The sequence below is a fragment of the Garra rufa genome, chromosome 11, assembly GCF_049309525.1.
Source record: "Garra rufa chromosome 11, GarRuf1.0, whole genome shotgun sequence".
In the NCBI taxonomy this organism is placed as follows: Eukaryota; Metazoa; Chordata; class Actinopteri; order Cypriniformes; family Cyprinidae; genus Garra; species Garra rufa.
In genome coordinates this window covers 45,282,740-45,304,125 of record NC_133371.1, presented here as the reverse complement: position 1 = coordinate 45,304,125, position 21,386 = coordinate 45,282,740, and the positions used below count along the sequence as shown (strand labels likewise).

General features: G+C 30.4%; 2 protein-coding genes across 2 annotated transcripts; one reads left to right on the top strand and one right to left on the bottom strand.

Moving 5' to 3' along the window:
- Positions 1-335: 335 nt before the first annotated feature.
- On the bottom strand, positions 336-4,523 carry LOC141346119 (uncharacterized). Its single transcript, XM_073851031.1, has 2 exons — positions 4,290-4,523; positions 336-2,691 (listed from the first exon to the last, which is right to left on the bottom strand). The coding sequence occupies exons 1-2, from the start codon at positions 4,399-4,401 to the stop codon at positions 1,766-1,768; spliced, it is 1,038 nt and encodes a 345-aa protein (XP_073707132.1). The 5' UTR covers positions 4,402-4,523; the 3' UTR covers positions 336-1,765.
- Positions 4,524-6,657: 2,134 nt separating this feature from the next.
- LOC141345387 (calpain-5-like) lies at positions 6,658-20,551 on the top strand. Its single transcript, XM_073850241.1, has 3 exons — positions 6,658-6,778; positions 13,438-13,610; positions 20,306-20,551. Exons 2-3 carry the CDS (start codon positions 13,446-13,448, stop codon positions 20,549-20,551), a joined length of 411 nt encoding a protein of 136 aa, XP_073706342.1. The 5' UTR covers positions 6,658-6,778; positions 13,438-13,445.
- The last annotated feature ends 835 nt before the right edge of the window (positions 20,552-21,386 follow it).

The window sequence follows — 21,386 nt, the reverse complement described above, 5'->3', positions numbered from 1 at the left end:
TTGTGCTCCTTCAGATCTTTGTGACAACCATTATGTTTTATAGAACATTACAATTTTTAAAAATAGAAACCTTTTGTAACATTATAAATGTTTTTACTGTCACTTTTGATCAATTCAGTGCATACTAACTGAATAAAACTAATTTCTTTCAACCAAATCTTACTAACCCCAAACTTTTGGTGGGATATATGCATCAAAATTATTAGTTTTGAAAGGGCAGGTGATACAGTTGAGGTCAAAAGTTTACATACACCTTGCAGAATCTGCAAAATTCAGCATTCTTTCTCTCTTGGCTTGCTCCCTTCAATCGGGGGTATCCGCAGCAGAGTGATCCGCACCGCCAATTTGGCACATTTTATGCCGGATCTGCAAAATTCTGCATTATTTTACCAAAATAAGAGGGATCATACAAAATGCATGTTTTTTTTTTTTTTTTTCTTTTTAGCACTGACCTGTTAGTAGATTTTCACAAAAGTCAGTAAGAATGTTAATGTTTAAAAAAAAAGTCTCTTACCAAGAGTTAAATATTTGATTAAAAATACGATACAATTGTGAAATATTATTACAATTTAAAATAGCTGTTTTCTAATTCAATATATTTTTAATTTGAATTTAATCATATGATCAAAGTTGAATTTTCAGCGTCATTACTCCAGTCTTCAGTGATGATCCTTCAGAAATCATTCTAATATACTGATTTGTTGCTCAAGAAACATTTCTGGTTTGTGCTTTTTCTGATTTTTGTAAAAACCTTGATGCATTTTTATAGAACATTAAAAGAGAACAGCATTTATTAGAAATAGAAACCTTTTGTAACATTATAAATGTTTTTACTGTCACCTTTGATCAATTCAGTGCATACTGTAATAAAACTAGTAATTTCTTTCAAGTTTTACCACAAACTTTTAATCTATATATGCTGATATATGCATCAAAAATTATTTAGTACTGACCTGAATAAGATATTTCACATAAAACATATACACAAGAGAAAAAATTGTTGAATTAATAAAATGACCCTGTTCAAATGTTTGCATACACTTGATTCTTAAAACTGTGTAGTTACCTGAATGATCCAGGTTTTTTGTTAGTTAGTAGTTATTTATGAGTCCCATATTTGTCCTGAACAGTTAAACTGCCTGCTGTACTTCAGAAAAATCCTTCAGCTCCCCCAGATTCTTTAGTTTTTCAGCATTTTTGTGTATTTGAACCTTTTCCAACAATGACTGTATGATTTTGAGATCCATCTTTTTACACTTAAGACAACTGAGGGACTCTTTAAGAGGTGAAAACTTTTTGAAATTGATCAAAGGTCAGGGTAAATTGAACATATTCTGTCTTCTTGGAAACATGTTAGTATCTTCTAAAGGACAGTAAAAAAATGCATATTTAGGCAAAAAATATATATATATTTTACATATTTTCATTGTGTCCAAAAGTTTTCACCCTCACCTCTTAATGCATAGTTTTCCTTTCTGGAGCATCAGTGAGCATTTGAACCTTCTGTAATAGTTGCATATGAGTCTCTCAGTTGTCCTCAGTGTGAAAAATGGATCTCAAAATCATACAGTCATTGTTTGGAAAAGGTTCAAATTCAAGTAAATGAGATTTAGAGTAGTAGGTTTTAGTAGATTTTCACACACACACAAAAAAAAAAGTCAGAATGTTACTTCAGTTAACTGTCCAAACAGGTCAGCTGGTCTAACCACAAAATGGTCAAAGGTCTTTTCAAGTGATCACTTCCTCCATGTCATAAATGTTTTTCTCAGCCTGATTGTGAGTCTCCAGTCTCTCCTTCTGTTGCTGAAACACTGTTTTCATGAGAAGGAGCATCTGGTTGAACCGTCTGACCTTCGGTTGACTCTCTAGCTGGGTTGAACTCTAGAGATTCAGCCTGTTTCATGATGGCATTGAGTCGCGTCAGCGACATGGTCCTCAATCTAGGCCTAACCTCGTTTTCAACCTCCATCTTTTGAGTATCATCCGTATCTTTGATGTGGCTGTATGGATTCCCTTCTTCATCGTAATTGTAGAGTTTAATGACGCGGATCTTCTTCTTTGGATGTGGGCTGACCACTGATCTCAACTCTTGGGTTTGTTCTTCTCCTTCACAACTCTGAGGCTCAGCTGACTCATCATTTTCATTTCCATTAGCATCAGTGTTATCAATGTGTTCCTGATCAGCCAAACCAATGTCCACGGTATCTTCTCCAGTGTCTTGGTTTTTATGGAAGAACACGGTTTCATTTTGCGTTCTGGTGGTTTGTAAGTTCCTCTGTCCATTGATGTGACTGTGTTGGTCCTTTCCACAAGGCAAACGGGCCCTTATCGTTCGTAGGCACTTTAACACGTAGGACCTACTGAATGCACCGAGTGTGAAGGCCACTAGAAAGCTCACGATTACTGATGACGTCACAGCCGCAGCGAAATGGCTTTCTGACACTGTGTCGCTGTAAACCTCTGCCTCCCTAGTCTTCCTCAGTTTCTTAACAGCCTCTATGTTAACTCTATAAGGCACAATTGTTCTGCTCAATTCGTCTTGACAGACACAGAAATAGAGTCCATCATGGCTGGATGTGGCTCTTGAAATCCTCAAAGTGCCATTGCATGTTTCAACTGGGTCTACTTTGGTGTTTGGGTGTTTACAGCCGTCAAACAGGCCGAAAGGCGTCTGCCACCAATGTGCAAGCACTGTGGAGAGATACAATCATCACAACTAAACTGATGCTTAAAAAATGTAATAAATCTTTGTTATTTTTTTAGTAAAGGTCATTGAAAGGAGGCCTTTAAAGGGATCATTTGATGAAAATGTTATGTTTATCTGCTTACCAGGGCATCCAAGATGTAGATGGCTTTGTTTCTTCAGCAGAACACAAACGAAGATTTTTAACTCAAACCGTTGCAGTCTGTCAGTCATATAATGGCAGTCAATGGTGATTTAAGAGTAAAAAGACATACACAGACAAACCCAGATTAAACCCTGCAGCTCTTGACAATACATTGAGGTGTTAAGGCACAAAACGATCAGTCTGTGCAAGAAACTGAACAGTATTTATATCATTATTTACCTCTGATCCACCGGAACATTCAACTGTATGGAGGCTGATTGTTTTGTGTCTTAACACCTCAATGTATCTTCACAAGACGCAGGGTTTAATTTGGTTTTGTCTGTGTAGGTTTTTTACTAAAGATTTGATGCCCACTGACTGCCATTATATGATGACAGACTGCAACGGTTTGAGTTAAAAATCTTCATTTGTGTTCTGCTGAAGAAACAAAGTCACCTACATCTGGGGGTAAACAGATAAACTTAAAATATTAATTTTTCGGTGAATCATCCCTTTAACCTTCAGATAACATTCATCCAAAACTAAAAAATAAACAAAAAAAGTTTGTTACTTGGAATACAATGAATCATTTTCAACTAAAACTAAAACTACAGTAAAAAATAAATATAACTATATGGACAGATAAACAAAGGCTATTAAAAATGACCAAAACACACAATAAAATTACTAAAACTACTAATCTAAACTAAAATATATATATAAATATACACTAATTCAAATTAAAACAATAATACTATCTTTGTGATTTACTAAATGAGCTGTTTATTTTATATAACTTATTTTATATAGTCAGATTTCAAAATTTTCTATAAATACAGTTGCAGGTCAAAAGTGCATACACCTACAAAATGTTAATCATTTTAGCAAAATAAGAGGAATCATATGAAATGCATGTTATTTTTTTTAGTACTGACCTGAATAAGAAATTTCCACAAGAGAAAATAATAGACGAATTCATAAAAATGACTCTGCTCAGAAGTTTACATACACTTGATTCTTAATACTGTGTTGTTACCTGTATAGTATTATAGTGTATATAGTATTATTGTTTTTATTTTGAATAAGTGTATATTTATATATATTTTTTAGTTTAGTTTAGTAGTTTTAGTAATTTTTTTAATAGCTTTTGTTTATCTGTCTATAAAGTTTTATATATTTTTAACTATTCTTTTCTCTTTTGGACTATATGTAAACATCTCATATGTGAAATATCTTATTCAGGTCAGTGCTAAATGAAAAATAACATGCATTTTAAAATGACCCCTCTAATTTTGGTAAAATAATTAACATTTTGCAGATTCTGCAAGGTGTATGTAAACTTTTGACTTCAACTCTAGGTTTAAAAACAAAGCAAAATAAATTTCGGAGTTTAATGTTTAAATGTTGAATCTTGAATGTTTAAGCTGTAGATGAAAATGCATGTGTTTGTGTGCCGCTCACCTTTATCTCCTTCATCTCCGCACTGAAGCGTCAGTGTTTGTCCTGGATGAATGTGAACTGAGTTTTCAGGTCTGACCTGCAGACGGTTTGTTTGACCCATCAGAGTCTCCATCGACTGTTGAGAGTTTCTCTGGTAAATGTCACTGTGTGCTGCAGTTTTAGAGATAGAACCACTGACACACAGAGAATCCCACAGGAGAATCAAAGCCAACAGAGAACCGTTTCTCAACTCCATGGCATCTAGAAGAAAATGTTCATTAACTTCAGTGTGTGTTCAGTAAACTTGACTGCTACTACCAATATTATTGCATTTTCAATTGGTCAACTTGAGCAAGCCACAAATGAGTACCACTGTTCACAGTATGTCAAATGTCTGACTGCTATCATTTAAAGAATAAAAAAAAACATTGAAAATCATGCAGATATATCATCAGTCCAATACTTACAGAATGAGTGTCGCAGCTGTAGTTTTCTCTATGAGAGGAGTAAAGTACAGTCCTCACATGACAAGTCTTTTCATCTGGTGCTCTATGTTTAAAGATTAACATTTTTTTCTCTTCAGTAATAGACAGGATGTCATGTGAATGAAAATGCCAGCGGATGTTTTCCAAATGTTTGAGTTTATAACATAACAGAGTCAGTTTATGGTTGCACAATATGAGTTTTAGGTAATTAGTAACATTCGTTGCCACTATGATAAATTTATGCAGAGGAACACATGAGAAATTGACAGTTAATCAAGTATTTTCTTATTTGTGACCCTGGACGACAAAACCATTCTTAAATAGCATTGGTCTATTTGTAGCAATAGCCAACAAAACATTGTGTGGGTCAAAATTATCCATTTTTGTTTTATGCCAAAAATCAGTAAGATATTAAGATCATGCTCCATGGAGATATGTTGTAAAATTAATACCATAAATATATTAAAACGTAATGCATTGCTAAGAACTTCATTTGGACAACTTTAAAGGTGATTTTCTCAATATTGTGATTTTTTTGCACCCTCAGATTTCAGATTTTCAAACAGTTGTATCTCTGCCATATATTGTCCAATCATATAAAAACATGATCATTTATTGCTCATACATTTCTGTCAGTGGAGCATCGCCATCCAAATGGGTACGAAAATGGTACAAAGAAGGTTTTCACTTTTGTTGTTAATGTCAAAGGCTATCTAATCATATTTCGGAACAAATTTGTTACTAACATTGCTACTAATCATTTGGACCAGTGTTTTATGCATTTGAATGCATCAGAATTTATGTATTTTAAGGATATTATTAAAAATGATTTGGGTCCTGAAGCAAAACCAGTTGAGAAGCACAGATTTAGATTTGTATATTTTGTCTTGCGATTCTTTCTTTCTTCCCTTACGAAAATTATTGTAAAATTGTAGTAACCATGTTTTTTTTTGTTTTTTTTTTGGCATATTGACAACCCTTTGTATAACCACAGTTTACTACAAAATACCATTGTTAAATTATAGTCAGTGTAGCAAAACAATGGCTAATTTGAAGTTACCATGGTTTAACTATAGTAACAGTGTTGTTTGGTTTCATTTGTAGTAAAACTATGGTTAATTTTCGTTAGCGTTTTTATGGAAAAACGAAAGACAAAAAAAGTGTTTTAGTCCATTGATCTCACAGATTCCAAATTATTTCCAAAGTTCATTAGTTGCTGATCTTGTAAGGATGTCGCAGATCACGCTCCCCAAACAATTTACAAAGATTTAAACAAAAACGCAAACGTAAATTCGCCTCAGCATTTGATTAACTGAAGTGAAATTTGATTGGTCGATCGTGATCAGCGCTGCAAAAAGGAACACATATCATGTGACAACCCCGCCCTACTTAAACCGCGGTGTAAACAATATTTTTTACATTTTTATTTATTACTGTTATTTTACTGTTATTATTAACCGAACAGAAACAACTTTATGTCTACCACGGCTGTTTTTAATTGCATTTCATAGTCATCGCAAATTCTGCCTGTTTCTGCAGCGATCCTCATTAAAACAGTGTTTTGCCACACGGTGGCAGCAGGAAACTTAAACATCACCATGGTTTGTCAAATTACCTGTTTTTCTGTAATTTTTGCCTTGTCTTGCTTTTGCTAGTTGGCTATAGAAAACTGGATCTAACTCTAAACAGCGAGTAAAAGGCCATCCTGTTTCTTAGAAAAGTTAGATTCTGTGTCTCGATAGCCCTTGTGTTTCCCTTCTGATAAATGTTATTCGGATGAGTTGCAGTCAACTTGCAGAAACACACACGAGTGCGAGCAGCGAAGGCCCCTCCCTCTCAGAACACACTGAACATTAAACACACGAGGAAATAGACACAAACACAGTCCGCTGGATAACGTCTCTGGTGGATTGAGGAGAAACCTGTGGACGTGCTTGTGTGCATATGGAGCTGTAAATCATAATACTGAGCCAAGCATCTGTTCATACCTCATTTGAATATCCTCAAGCAGGAAGAGTTTTGCAGGTAAACGACGGCAGTTAGGGTTCTTGCAACATTTATTGGGTGTTTTTTAAATGTTTGGACGTTTTTTGGAGTGTTTATGTGGCTTAATTTAAAAAGGACACCAAAACACATCCATTCGCGATGTTTTCACCTGTTTTGAATGTGTTTATTGTTTTTGTTGTGACATGATTTGCGTTTGTTTGCCTGTGTGGAATGTTCAAAAGGGAGGAGTTACATTGTAACAGTCTGTGATTAACTTGATACATTCATACATTTGATAGAATTCTATTTTCTTGACAAATTGAGATTTGAGCAATTGTTTAAGTTGTGGTTTCCAAGCCTGGAAAGCACTTGAGTGAAATCTTGTGAGTGCAATCTCTATAAAATAGTTTTAAAATTCTTATCCAGTTATCACAAACATTTGAAAAAAAAACTATGGGAACCTTGATTAAGTAACCTTGATACAATGTAAATGTTTTCAGTGTTCTGCACTAAACATTTTACATTCCAAACATTTTTTTGAACGAAAACATGTGTGACCCTGGACCACAAAACCAGTCAAAATGGTCCATTTTTAGAATTATTTTTATTTATTACATCATCTGAAAGCTGAATAAATACGATTTCTATTGATGTGTTGTTTGTTAGGGTAGAACAATATTTGGCTAGGATGCAATTATTAAAAAAATGGAATTTGAGGGTGCAACAAAATCTAAATATTGAGAAAATCACCTTTAAAGTTGTCCAAATGAAGTTCTTAGCAATGCATATTATCAATCAAAAATTAAGTTTTGATATATTTCTGGTAGAAAATTTATAAAATATTTTCAAGCAGCGTGATCTTTACTTAATATCCAAATGATTTTTGGCATAAAAGAAAAATCTGTTATTTTAACCCATGTATTTTTTGGCTATTGCTACAAATATACCTGTGCCACTTATGACTGATTTTGTGGTCCAGGATCACATATTTGAATATGAAGAATTGTTTAAGTTGTGGTTTCTAAGCCTGGAAAGCACTTGAGTGAAATCTTGTGAATGCACAAGATTTGTCTATAAAATAGTTTTCAAAATTCTCATCCACTTTTCACAAACGGTTGGAAAAACTGTGAGAACCTTGATTAAGTGTCCTTGATACATTGTAAATGTTTTCAGTTTTCTGCACTAAACATTTTACATTCCAAACATATTTTAACAAAAACGTGACCCTGGACAACAAAACCAGTCATAATGGTCAATGTTTAAAAAAAATGCTGAATAAATAAGATTTCCATTGATGTATGGTTTGTTAGAATAAGACAATATTTGGCTGAGATACAACTTTTTAAAAAATCTGGAATCTGAGGATGCAATAAAATATTGAGAAAATCACTGTTAAAGTTGTCCAAATAAAGTTCTTAGCAATGCATATTACAAATCAAAAATTAAGTTTTGCTATATTTACGGTAAGGAGATTTATAAAATGTCTTCATGGAACGTGATTTTTATTTAATATCCAAATGATTTTTGGCATAAAAGAAAAATCTGTCATTTTGACCCATACAATGTGTTTTTTGTCTATTGCTAAAGATATATAGTGCTACTTATGACTGGTTTTGTGGTCCAGGGTCCCATATTTGAATATGAAAAATTGTTTAAGTTGTGGTTGCTGTTGTTTAACCCTGGAAAGCACTTGAATGAAATCTTGTGAGTGCAATCTCTATAAAATAGTTTTTCAAATTCTTATCCTGTTATCACAAACATTTGCAAAAACTGTGAAAACCTTTATTTAGTCCATTTGATACAGTGTACATTGTTTTCAGTTTTCTGTAATGAACATTTTACATTCCAAACATTTTTTTTAACCAAAACGTATTGTCCTTCTAACAAAAAGGCGTGTTTATCTGCACACAACCAAACTTGTTTATGGTCGCATAACTGTTTTGTTCAGTCATTCACAAAAGCATGAAGTTTCAACGGGATTGGGTTTGGATGCTTAATTGAACCACGTCAGCTTGGCTTCATACGTCCATTAAAATCACTTCATGTTGATTTAGTTGTCATTTTATCACCTGGGGCCTGTTTTAGAAAAAATGTTAAGTGAAAAGTATAAATGAGGGAGACTCTAGGTTTTCCGTTTCAAAATGGGAGGTTTGCCAAACCCTAGAAAGCAGGGTAAGTCAAACCTGTTTCTGAAAGAAAGGTAACTTTCGAGAGTTTCTTTTAGTCTCCTCCCTTTTTTTTTAAAGCGTAAGCACTGTTTAAATACCTCATCGTTTTTTTTAGTAAGTATTTGGAATGTAAATGAAGTGCATTTTACTTAAAACATGAAAAATAACCTAAATGCAAATGGAAATCAAATGGGCCTTAATGTAATTTTTCTTATGGACAAAATGCATTTTGATTTAAGAATCTTTAGAATTTTGTGATTGGAAAAAGGTTATTAGTACTAAATAAGAAAAGCATTTTTTAGATGCATTCATATATTGCACATATTTTCATCATGCAGACACTGTCAAAGTGACAAAAACAGCATATCCTTTTATACATAGAATTATTTTATTATATACAGTGTTGGGGTAATGCATTACAAGTCACACAAGTTACCTAATTAGATTACGTTTATCAAGTAATTAGTAAAGTTACGCATTATTTTTTGTTTCCTTTGTGTATTTAATCCAATTTTATACCAATGTCTTTGCTGCTGACCTTTGTTGGTCCAATTCAACCATAATAATAAGAAAAACTTACTTTAGATTAACTAACATTTGTGTTCCATTTTTCTCATTGCTAAAGAGTGGTGAACTTCCTTTTCCTACAGTTCTACTGTACAGAAGTGGATTTACTTTTCCTTCAGTCTTAGGCTTATTGGTTTCACTTTTTGACAGAGTCAGCCTACTCAGAGTGGATTGAACTAACTCAGTTCAGCTGTTCTGAAACCAAAAACTCAGCGTTTCCTAACTAGGGGAAGTCAATTCAGAGTTGAACCCTTCTTATTGAAACGGGCCCCTGGTGTTTTACTGACTGGTTAAAAAGACATAGAGCAGAAAAGAAGAAAAGTGAGAAATTGCATGTATCATTTTAAATATTTAAGGCTTTTATAACATGTATAGTATTATATAGTTAGACCAGAGCTTAAACCCAAGAAGGAAAAACAGCCCAATTTTATTTAAAGGCTTAAACTGAGCAAAAAAAAGCAATTTGGTAGGGATTCTGATATTTATTTATATAAGAAAAAATATGATATATGTGTGTGTGTGTGTGTGTGTGTGTATATGATTTAGAAATATATATACGATATATTTTATTATATATATTATTATATATTCATATTTTATTTATATTTGCATTTGTGTTGTTTGTTTAAAAAAGATTTGCACTGTATTCTAAATGGAATAGTTCACCCAAACATCTAAATGTGTTTAAAATGTGCTATATGTATTTGTATATATACATATATAATTTTTATTTTATCTTATTTATTTAACGATTTAATGTAACTCTTTCTAACACTATATTATTGCTTGCCTAAAATGACACAATTATCAGTTATGTAATATTTATAACTATAATATTTTCAATGTGTAATGCAGTTCAATACAGCCTGATGGATTCTACATCACATTTGATACTCATGTGAAAAAAAGTAAACCTTAGTTGCGTCAGTCCAGTAAGTGTTCATCTCAAACTATTAAGTGATTCGTACACAGATGACGCATGTTTTTATTTTTTATTTTTTTGCACTGACAATTACACATTTTAAATGTCCAGAGACTTTCTGAGTCCTTTCAAAATGTCACCAATTAAAGACGCACCCTCTGTAAAAACACTATGCCATCGCTGACTCATTCTCATGATCCTGATTGTCCAGAATGAAGATCCATGTGTTGTGAAAGGGTTTATTGTGTTAGTCTTCAGAAAGCAGGGTCTTCTGTGCTGGTGTGGTTCAGTAATTCCGGTCTGGATGGGTGTATGGTGTCTTAAGCAGATTCATTTGAGCTCCTTATCGATCTTTTCTCCCTCACAGTCGCGTGTAATGCTTTTATGGCTCATGCAGATGTGAACGTGGTTCGTCTTCCATTTATAAATTCTGCAGGACGACCCACGGTGCTCCGTCAAGAGTGATAAACACCAGAGCAAAAAGCAGAAGCGCACAGTAAACTAAAGGAGGGGCTGGTCGGTGTTTAGCAGATGCTTAGAGACGATTTCTGCATTTTTTTCCTCTTTTTGGATGTTCTGGTTTGACGGCGTGATACTGACTCATGTCTCACTGCTTGTGTGGCTTTCAGATGTGTTTTGCATGAATGTACATAAGAAATAGCCCCACCATGTCGTTTCAAACCTGTATTACAAGGCAAGACACAACAGGAAAAAGCATTGCTTTTCAGAGATTGGTCGTTTTTGGCCTATTTTTCTTTCATAATGTGTTCTATTCACCCAAAAATTTAAAATGAAAATTAGCTGAAAATGTACTCACCCTCAGGCCATCCAAGATGTAGATGAGTTTGTTTCTTTATAAAATTTGGAGAAATGTAGCATTACATCACTTGCTCACCGTTGGATCCTTTGTGGTGGATGGGTGCCATCAGAATGAGAGCCTAAATTGAGCTGATAAAAACATCACAATAATCCAGTAGTCCACACCACTCCAGTCTGTCAGTTAGCATCTTGAGCAGCCAAAAGCAGTTTGTTTCTAAGAAATAAATCCATAATTCAGTGTTTTCCGAAGTCATCTGGTCTGAATCAGCAATTGTGGATTATTGTGAAAAGCTTCTGGATTTTAGGTTTTCATTTTTCTGTTTGTTTTAAAAGATTTGAATAGGTGCCGTCAGAATGAGAGTCTAAACAGCTGATAAAACATCACAATAATCCACACCACTCCAGTCCATCAATTAACGTCTAATGAAGACAAATGTTGCTTGTTTGTAAGAAACAAATCCATCATGTTAACTGATGGACTGGAGCAGTGTGGATTACTTGTGGATTATTGTGATGTTTTTATCAGCTGTTTGGACTCTCATTCTGACGGCACCCATTCACTTCAGAGGATCTCTTGGTGAGCAAGTGATTCTACATTTGAACTATTTCAAATGACGTGTTTTTTTTAGACTAGTGGAAAAAAAACCTGTAGTGCCTTGCTATAAACACTTTATTATTTTATTTTACACAAAACTAGAAGTTAGGCAGAACGTCAGAGCTTCTGGATTTTAGGTTTTTATTTTTGTGTTCTTAAAGGAATAGTTCACCTAAAAATCTAAATTTGCTTAAAATGCACTCACGCTTAGGTCATACAAGATATACATGAGTTTGTTTCTTCGTCAGATTTGGAGAAATGTAGCATTCCATCACTTTCGCACCAATAGATCTTCTGTGGTGAATGGGTGCCATCGTAATGGAGTGAATGGGTGCTGTCAGTCCAAAGAGTTAATAAAAGCATCAAAATAATCCAAGTAATCCATACCACTCCAGTCCATCAGTTAACATCTTGTGAAGCCAAAAGCTGCGTGTTTGTAAGTGATAAATTCATTGTTCAATGTTTTCAGAGTCCTTTATCCATAATATTGCTTTCTTTAGTGAAAAAAGTAATCTTACCTGAATCATGACAGAAATATGCACAGATCAATCTCCATTCACAAGCCAAAAACCGTTCTAAAGAAATAAGTGGGCGGATTTTAGAGAGGTAAGGACAACAGGAGATGGAGTTTTTCATTTTAATGGATTTTGAACTCATATTCTAGTCAAAAGCGATGGTTTAAAGTTAAAAACGTCTTAATGATGGATTTGTTTCTTTGTTCCTCTGCAGTGAATGGGTGCCGTCAGGATGAGAGTCCAAAGAGCTGATAAAAGCATCACAATAATCCACAAGAAATCCACACCACTCCAGTCTATCAATTAACATCTGGTGAAGACAAAAGCTGTGTGTTTGTAATAAATAAATTAATAATTCAATGTTTTCCAAGTCCTTTTTGCGTAATATTGATTTGTCCAGTGAAAAAGTCATCTGGTCTGAATCAGGAGAGAAATATGCACAGATCAAGCACCATTTACAAGCCAAAAAAACTCTATAAACATCAAAATCAACAAAACAACATGAGATTTTGATGTAAGAGGACAGCAGGAGATTGAATTTTTCACTGAAGGAAACGTTATGGATTATGAACTGGTCAAAAGCGATGGTTTGAAAAAATGTCTTGATGGATTTGTTTCTTACAAACAAACAGCTTTTGTCTTCACAAAATGTTAACTGATGGACTGGAGCGGTGTGGATTATTGTGATGTTTTCATCAGCTGTTTGGACTCTCATTCTGACGGCACCCATTCACTTCAGAAGCTCCATTTGTGAGCAAGTGATGTAATCCTGCATTTCTCTTAATCTAATGGAGAAACAAACTCATCTAAATCTCAGATGGCTATAGGGTGAGGACATTTTCATTTTTGGGTGAGCTATTCCTTTAATTTCAAACTGTGTTGGATGTTATTCAAACCAGAGAAACACATCTGAAACATTATCCTTTTTGCTCTATTATTTAAATGACAGCTATTACTCAGTTCTTGTTCTGAATCACATCCGTTTTCCTCTGAAATCTCACTGGAACAGATCAGGCGAGTGCGAGGGATGTTGCAGTAAACCGATCCCATCAGCGAGGTCAATAACCCACAGAAGGGTTCTGCATTACGATCTTCTCTTTGTGTCTTTCCAGACTGCAGGATGTTCTCGTCAGTGAAGCCGTTTGAAGGGCAGCAGTTTTCAGCCCTGAGGAAACAGTGCCAGCAGAACAAGACTCTGTTTGAAGACCCCGTCTTCCCCGCTGTGGACAAGTCGCTCTTCTATCACGGAAACCGCATTGGAAGAGTCACCTGGAAGAGACCAAAGGTAAGAAAAAATCACAGATTTGTAGATGCAAACTCTGCTCATGCAAATGACGTGACTCCGTTGTTGCATTTGTGTTTTTCATACTGTATTATTAAATATACCTAATTATTTTATCCACCTTACTTTTCCCGTAAGATCAACTGCTGTGTCTTACTGTATTATTTTAATGTGTCATTTTAATTATGAACACACTAGTGCAAATTGTTTTACCGTTTACTGCACTTTGTTATTCTTCTCATTATTTCCTTATTGCGGATAATGAACCGCAAGTCTTGCACATTCACAGAAAACGGCTTACTTCCGCATTGAAACATAAATTGGTTTATACAATTTATTATTTCATAAGCTTGACCATTTAGCACTTAAAGTTCAGAAAGTATGAAACATAATATTGGTCTATTTTCCCTATTGTATTACATAAATCTAAATATTTAATTAGATTTGTTAAAAAAAAAATCTGATAATTTAATACTTAAAGTTCCAGATTAAAGTGTGAAACTTGCTTTATTATACTTATTTTTAAATAGTAGACTTTTTCCATTTTATACAATTATAATTTGATTTATTTCATAAATCTAATAATTCAGCATCTGAAGTTCAGGATTGCAGCTTGAAGATTTATTTTGGTCTGTTTTCTCTATTTTATTATTACATCAAATTTTTTTATAATCAGATTTATCTCATAAATCAGATTTTTTTTAATACTTAATCTAGGATTGAAGTAAGAAACTTGATATTTGTATATTTTCCCTGTTTTATTATTAAACTAATTATTTTATAATCTGGTTTATATAATGAATCTGATCATTTAACATTTAAATTTCAAGATTGAGGTATGAAACTTGATATGTACTGTATATATTTTCCCTATTTTTTTATTAAACAAATTGTTTTAGAATCAGGTTTATATAATCGAATAATTTAAAATATAACATTTAAGATTGAAGTATGAAACTTGATATTTGTATATTTTATTATTAAATAAATTGTTTTAGAGTCAGGTTTATTTAAAAATGTGATAATTTAACACTTAATTTAAGATTGAAGTATGAAACTTGATATTTGTATATTTTTCTTACTATTTTATTATTAAACAAATTGTTTTGGAGTCAGGTTTATATAATAAATCTGATAATTTAACACTTATAATTCAAGATTAAAGTATGAAACTTTATTTTTTGTATATTATTATTAAACAAATTGTTTTGGAGTCAGGTTTATTTAATAAATCTGATAATTTAACACTTAAACTTCAAGATTAAAGTATGAAACTTAATTTTTTTGTATATTTTATTATTAAATAAATTGTTTTAGAATCAGGTTTATTTAATAAATCTGATAATTTAACACTTAAACTTCAAGATTAAAGTATGAAACTTTATTTTTTTGTATATTTTATTATTAAATAAATTGTTTTAGAATCAGGTTTATTTAATAAATCTGATAATTTAACACTTAAACTTCAAGATTAACGTATGAAACTTTATTTTTTTTGTATATTTTATTATTAAATAAATTGTTTTAGAATCAGGTTTATTTAATAAATCTGATAATTTAACACATAAAATTCAAAATTGAAGTATGAAACTTGATATTTGTATATTTTCCCTATTTTATTATTAAACAAATTGTTTTAGAATCAGGTTTATTTAATAAATTTAATAATTTTTCACTCAAAGTTCAGGATTAAAGTATGAAACTTTTTATTGCATATTATTTTTCCTGATGAATTATTAAATAAGTAATAATACAACATAAATTATTTTATCATCCATTTCATGAATCTGATTATTTAATACTTAAACTTAATTTAAAATATGAACTTAAAGTATGAGCAAAAGCAGTAGTTACCAAACATCACTGATTCATGCAAAGACTTGATAATTAGTGCCCTTTCGTAACCAATAATGCACTTTAATCGTTTGATTTTATGGTTTCTAAGGTTGAAGCCATCACCAAACAGCCTGCATATGGTCATTAATCATATCTGATCTGTGTGTATGAAAGGTGTGGCTCTTCTGGCCGTAGATCTTGTGTAACTGGACACCACGTGTTACCTCTGTGTTTAAGCTGATGCCTGATAAATGTGTTTATAGTTAAAACAATAACCTCTTCAAACAGTCACATGCTTGATATTATGCTTGGCCAAAGATTATAATGGTTATTGTTTAGAAATGTGCAGGAGTAAAGGTTTGTGTACAGGAATGGTTTCCTGAAGCTGTCATAACTGGAGTCTTGTGTTTGATAAATAAATATGTTTTTGTAGCATATAAATAAACCTGAGCCAGGATGCACACAGCAGTACAAAAGATTTCTATTTTAAATAAATTCTGTTTATTTTAAAGTTTTATTCATGAAAGAATCCTATATTAAAATGACTATATTAAAATATTAAGCAGCACAACTCTTTCCAACATTGATGATAAATCAGAATGATTTTAAAATGATTTCTGAAGACTGGAGTAATGATTCTGAAAATTCAGCTTTGCATCACGGGAATAAATTACATTTTAAACTGTATTTAAAATAAATAAAATAAATAAATTGCAGTAATATTTCACAATATAACTGTTTTTATGCTCACTAAGGCTGCAGTTATTTGATCAAATATACAGTATAATCGGTGATAATGTGAAATATTATTACAATTTAAAATAACTGTTTACTTTTTGAATATATTTTAAATCTAAATTTATTTCTGTGATCAAAGCTGAATTTTCAGCATTACAACTGCAGTCTTCAGAGTCACATGGTCCTTCAGAAATCATTCGAAGATGTTGATTTGCTCTTAAAGAAACATTTCTTATGGTTATCAATGTTAAAAAAAGTTTTGTTGCTTAATTTTTGCAGAAACCATGAAAAAGTTTTGTTTGAAAGTTTTTTTTTGATGAATAGAAAGTTCAAATGTACAGCATTTATTTGAAATAGAAATCTTTTGTAACGTTATAAATGCCTTTTATTGTCACTTTTGATCAATTTAATACATCCTTGCTAAATAAAATATCTTACAGACCACAATGTATGGCACATCTTCAGAAATTAATAAGCACAATTTAAGCACAAGCCTTTAGAGCACAAGGTCGTTTAAATGAAAAATTATGAGCTATAATTAATATTGGATTATTATTAATAGCAATATAATAATAATAATAATAATAATAATAATAATAGCGTAATATAACTAATAAATTATAGTAATAAATAATACTAAAATAGAATAATGATAATCTCACTAATATTAAAATATAAAATAAAAATAAAAATGTTGTTCGTTTTATTTTTATTAACAACTATAAATAATCTAATAATAATAATAATAATAATTGTAACGTATTATAAATAATAAATAATAAAAGCATATTATTTATTATTATTATTATTATTATTATCAACAACAAATAATAAAAATAAAAATAATAAATGTAATGTAGCTAATAAGTAATAATAATAATAATAATAATAATAAATTATAATAATAATTGTAGTATATTATAATATAAATAATAAATAATAGTAGTACTAATAATAAAATATAATAATAATAATAATAATAATAATTTTAATAATAATAATGATAATAATTTTAATATTAAAGTTAAAGACACAATTAAAATATAAATTAAATAAAACTGTTATTATATTATTATTATTATTATTATTATTATTATTATTATTATAAACAAATAATAATAATAATAATAATAACATATAATAATAATGTAGTATTATAATATAACTAATAAATAGTAGTAGTAATAATAATAAAATATAATAATAATAATAATAATAATAATAATAATAATTATTATTATTATTATTTCACTAATATTAAAATTGAACTGAAATATATAATTAAAATATATAAAAAATGTAATGTTTATCGTTCTTTATTATTATTATTATTATCATAACAATAAATAACATAATAACAATAATAAATAATCTTAATTATTATTAATAATAATTATTATTAATTAACAACAATAATATTTTATACATTTTATACAACAATATTTATTTTTATGAACAATATAATCATAATAATGTTATATGATGATGATGATAATAATAACAATAATGATAATTGTGATATATTATAACCAATAAATAATAAATAAAAAATCCATCTAAATGTCAATTTAATCTAATTTGTACAGTATGAAATGTGTTGTTTTCAGAGTCTTTCCAGCAGCATTTAGCTAGAGCTCATTACACAAAACAAGTCCAAAACCTCTTGAATCCACTGCATTAAAGGCTCTGGGAAAAAAATCTTTTGGCAATCCATTAACTAGTTAAATATGCATGAGATTTTAAGTAATCCTTGAGTGGGCTGTCATTGTTAGACAAGCTTAAAGCTTGCTTAATCTAGTGTTTGCACAGTGATTTTATCTAGATTATCAGTTTTTTTTTCAGGTAAAAAGAGTGCATTTGGTCACTTGGTAAAGTACCAGCGCACATCTCTTCAACAGACTCATGTCAGAAACACAAACGTTACACCCCTAAGCTTAATACTAAGTATGCTCAGTAGTAAACACCACTAGAATGGTCACAAAGAGCATTGTGTTTGTATTTAGGGAGCATTGCTTCATGTATTCGGGACACTCCCTGTTTCGCCGTCCATCATGAATGAAGGTGTTCTGTTCAGGCATGTGAACACAATGTAGTTGAACAAGTGCAATGCAATCTTCCGCCCACAAGAAACCGGCAGCGTTTATGCTGTTTGCTGAAGCAGAAGTCTGTTTTGTTAAGTCGGGCCGGTGGCAAATCAGACATTCACTCATGATTGTCACATGAAGCAGCTCTTCCTCACTGCAGCTGTTGTTTTATTTCTGAAATAATACTAGATGTTGTGTTGAGTAAAGGTGGGGATGGAGAAAGCATGTGTAGTGTTGTGTTTCATTTAGGGTTGAAGGATTTGTGGTAAAAAAAATAGAATAAAATTGATTTATTTTCTCTTTACATTTTTATTATTATTATTTTATTTTTTTTAAAGCCTTAAGAAAAATGTTTGCTATGTATGAATGCCAAAATTGGCCTTAATTTTTTTTCATTATTTAATATATAATATTAATTATACATTATGTAATATCAATATGGCTATAAAATAATGTAACTTTTTTTGTGATGATGACGATGATTAATAATAATAATAGCAACAATAATATTTAGCAAAATATAAAATTACTATTGTAATAAAACAATTTGGCTGTAAATAAAATAATACTAATATTATAATGTAACCAATATTAAATCATAATATAATTAATATTGCTTTATTATTTTTGTTGTTGTTGTTGTTGTTATTATTATTATTAACAGCAATATAAATAATAAGAATAATGATGATTGATTAATAATAATAATAATCAATTTGAAAATATAAAATTGAAATTATAATAACCATTTTGCTGTAAATAAAATAATAATTATATAGTATGTTTACTATAATATTATAACCAATTTTAAATCATATAATTAATAGTGCTTTGTTTTTATTGTTTTGTTATTATACTTATTAAGAACAAAAAAATTAGTAGTAGTAATAATAATAATAATAATGATAATGATAATGATAATAATAACAATAATAAATATTTTGCAAAATATAAAATTACCTTTATAATAAAATAATTTCTTCATTTAGAGGTAAATAAAATTATAATAATACAGCATGTATACTAATATTATATTATAACCAATATTAAATCCTAATATAATTATAATTGCGGTACTATTATTAACTTCAATAATAATAATAATAATAATAATAATAAATATTTAATATAATAGTAATAATAATATTTTAATATATTATAATATAAATATTTAATATTGACTTTTTTATTCAAATAAAATTTTATTTAAAAACCATTGTAATGAAACAATTTCCTTGTAAATATAATAATAATAATAATAATAATAATAATAATAATAAAAACAATAATAATTTTACTAATATTAAAATATAACTAATATTAACATATAAAACACAATAATTAATTTTGTTTGTTTATTATAACAACAACAACAACATCAAATATTATATCTTAAGCTTTTCATTTTCAAACATTAACATCAATCTTATTTTTCAGAAAACCACAGGAAGCTCTTAAACTTTATAATCATTTCTTCTTAAAAACAGATGAAATGATGGCGCACGTTGCATTCCCATATGTGCATAAATGCATTGTATTTAATTAAATCCCAACCTTTTAATCCTAACCCTATTATTGATTCACATTCCTGATTGTGCATGATTCATCAATGCATGCTGTTGCAAAGCAAATATAGTTGTTATCGGCCATCAAAATGTGAACTCACTCTCTGAAATAACTTTCATTTTCTGCTGATGTCATTTAGGCCGCATGAAACGTGCAGATGCTCATCACTTCAAGTCTCTGTATGAATATCTTTAATTTGATGTTGACTTTTAACCAGAAAAATCAGATAAAACATGTTTGTTGAATTTAGGAAAAAACTAACCCTTATAGTAATCTTAAAAATTAGTTAGAACATTAATGAACATTTAAAATCCTCAATGACACACTAAACGGGTTAAGCAAGAACAAGAAAACATGTCCGGATTAATAACAGGTGACAGAAACACACCGCCCTGCGGTCCTTCTGTAACTGGACTCTGTTGAATGCATCTGTGAATCATGAGAATCTCTTTGTCTGTCTGTCTGTTGTAACAGGATCTGTGTGAAGACCCACACTTGTTTGTGAATGGGATCAGCGCTCATGACCTGAACCAGGGGCAGCTGGGAAACTGCTGGTTTGTGGCGGCCTGTTCCAGTCTGGCCTCCAGAGAAGCTCTATGGCAGAAGGTGAGCTCATGCCATCATGGTAACCACAAATTCTACCTTCTTACCACTCCTTATAACTCATGTAGCTTGACTTGGCATCTTAAAATTTGGAATAAGATGCTGAAAAACCAGTAGCACGTCGCCGGCAACGCCAAAGGTCGTGGGTTCAGTTTTTAGGAAATGCATGAACTGATCAATAGTAGATATGAATTTATTTTATATGCAATGCTAGGTGCTTTATATACACACTACTGGACAAATGTTTGGTGTTTCAAAAAATATATATATATTTTTTTTAAAATCAGCATATTAGAATGATTTCTGAAGGATCATGTGACACTGAAGACTGAAAGATTCAGATTTGACTCGGGAATAAATTACATTTAAAAATATTTTCAAATAGAAAAGAGTTAATATAAATAGTAATAAAATATGTAATAGTTATATATATATATATATATATATATATATATATATATATATATATATATATATATATACATATACATATACATTTTTTATATTTCTGTGTATTTCATATTCTTTTGGGTATTTACATTTGTTAGAAATATTCTTATTTTGATATATTATAATATAACTAATATATAATAATAATAATAATAATAATAATAATAATAATAAAAAATATATATAAAATTATCATTATAATAAAACAATTTAGAGGTGAATAAAATAAGACTCACAGGAATAACAAAATCAGCAAAAATATTAAGGAAGAAAATATTTTAGAGTGGCAAATCACCATTTAGAATGATTTCTGAAGGATCATGAGACAATAAAGACTGAAAAATTCAGATTTGACTCACAGGAATAAATTACATTTTAAAATGTATTCAAATAGAAAATGGTTATTATAAATAGTAATAATATTTTATTCTTTTTACTACATTTTTAATCAAACAAATGCAACCTTGGTGAGAAGAAAATGCTTATTTCAAACACACAAATT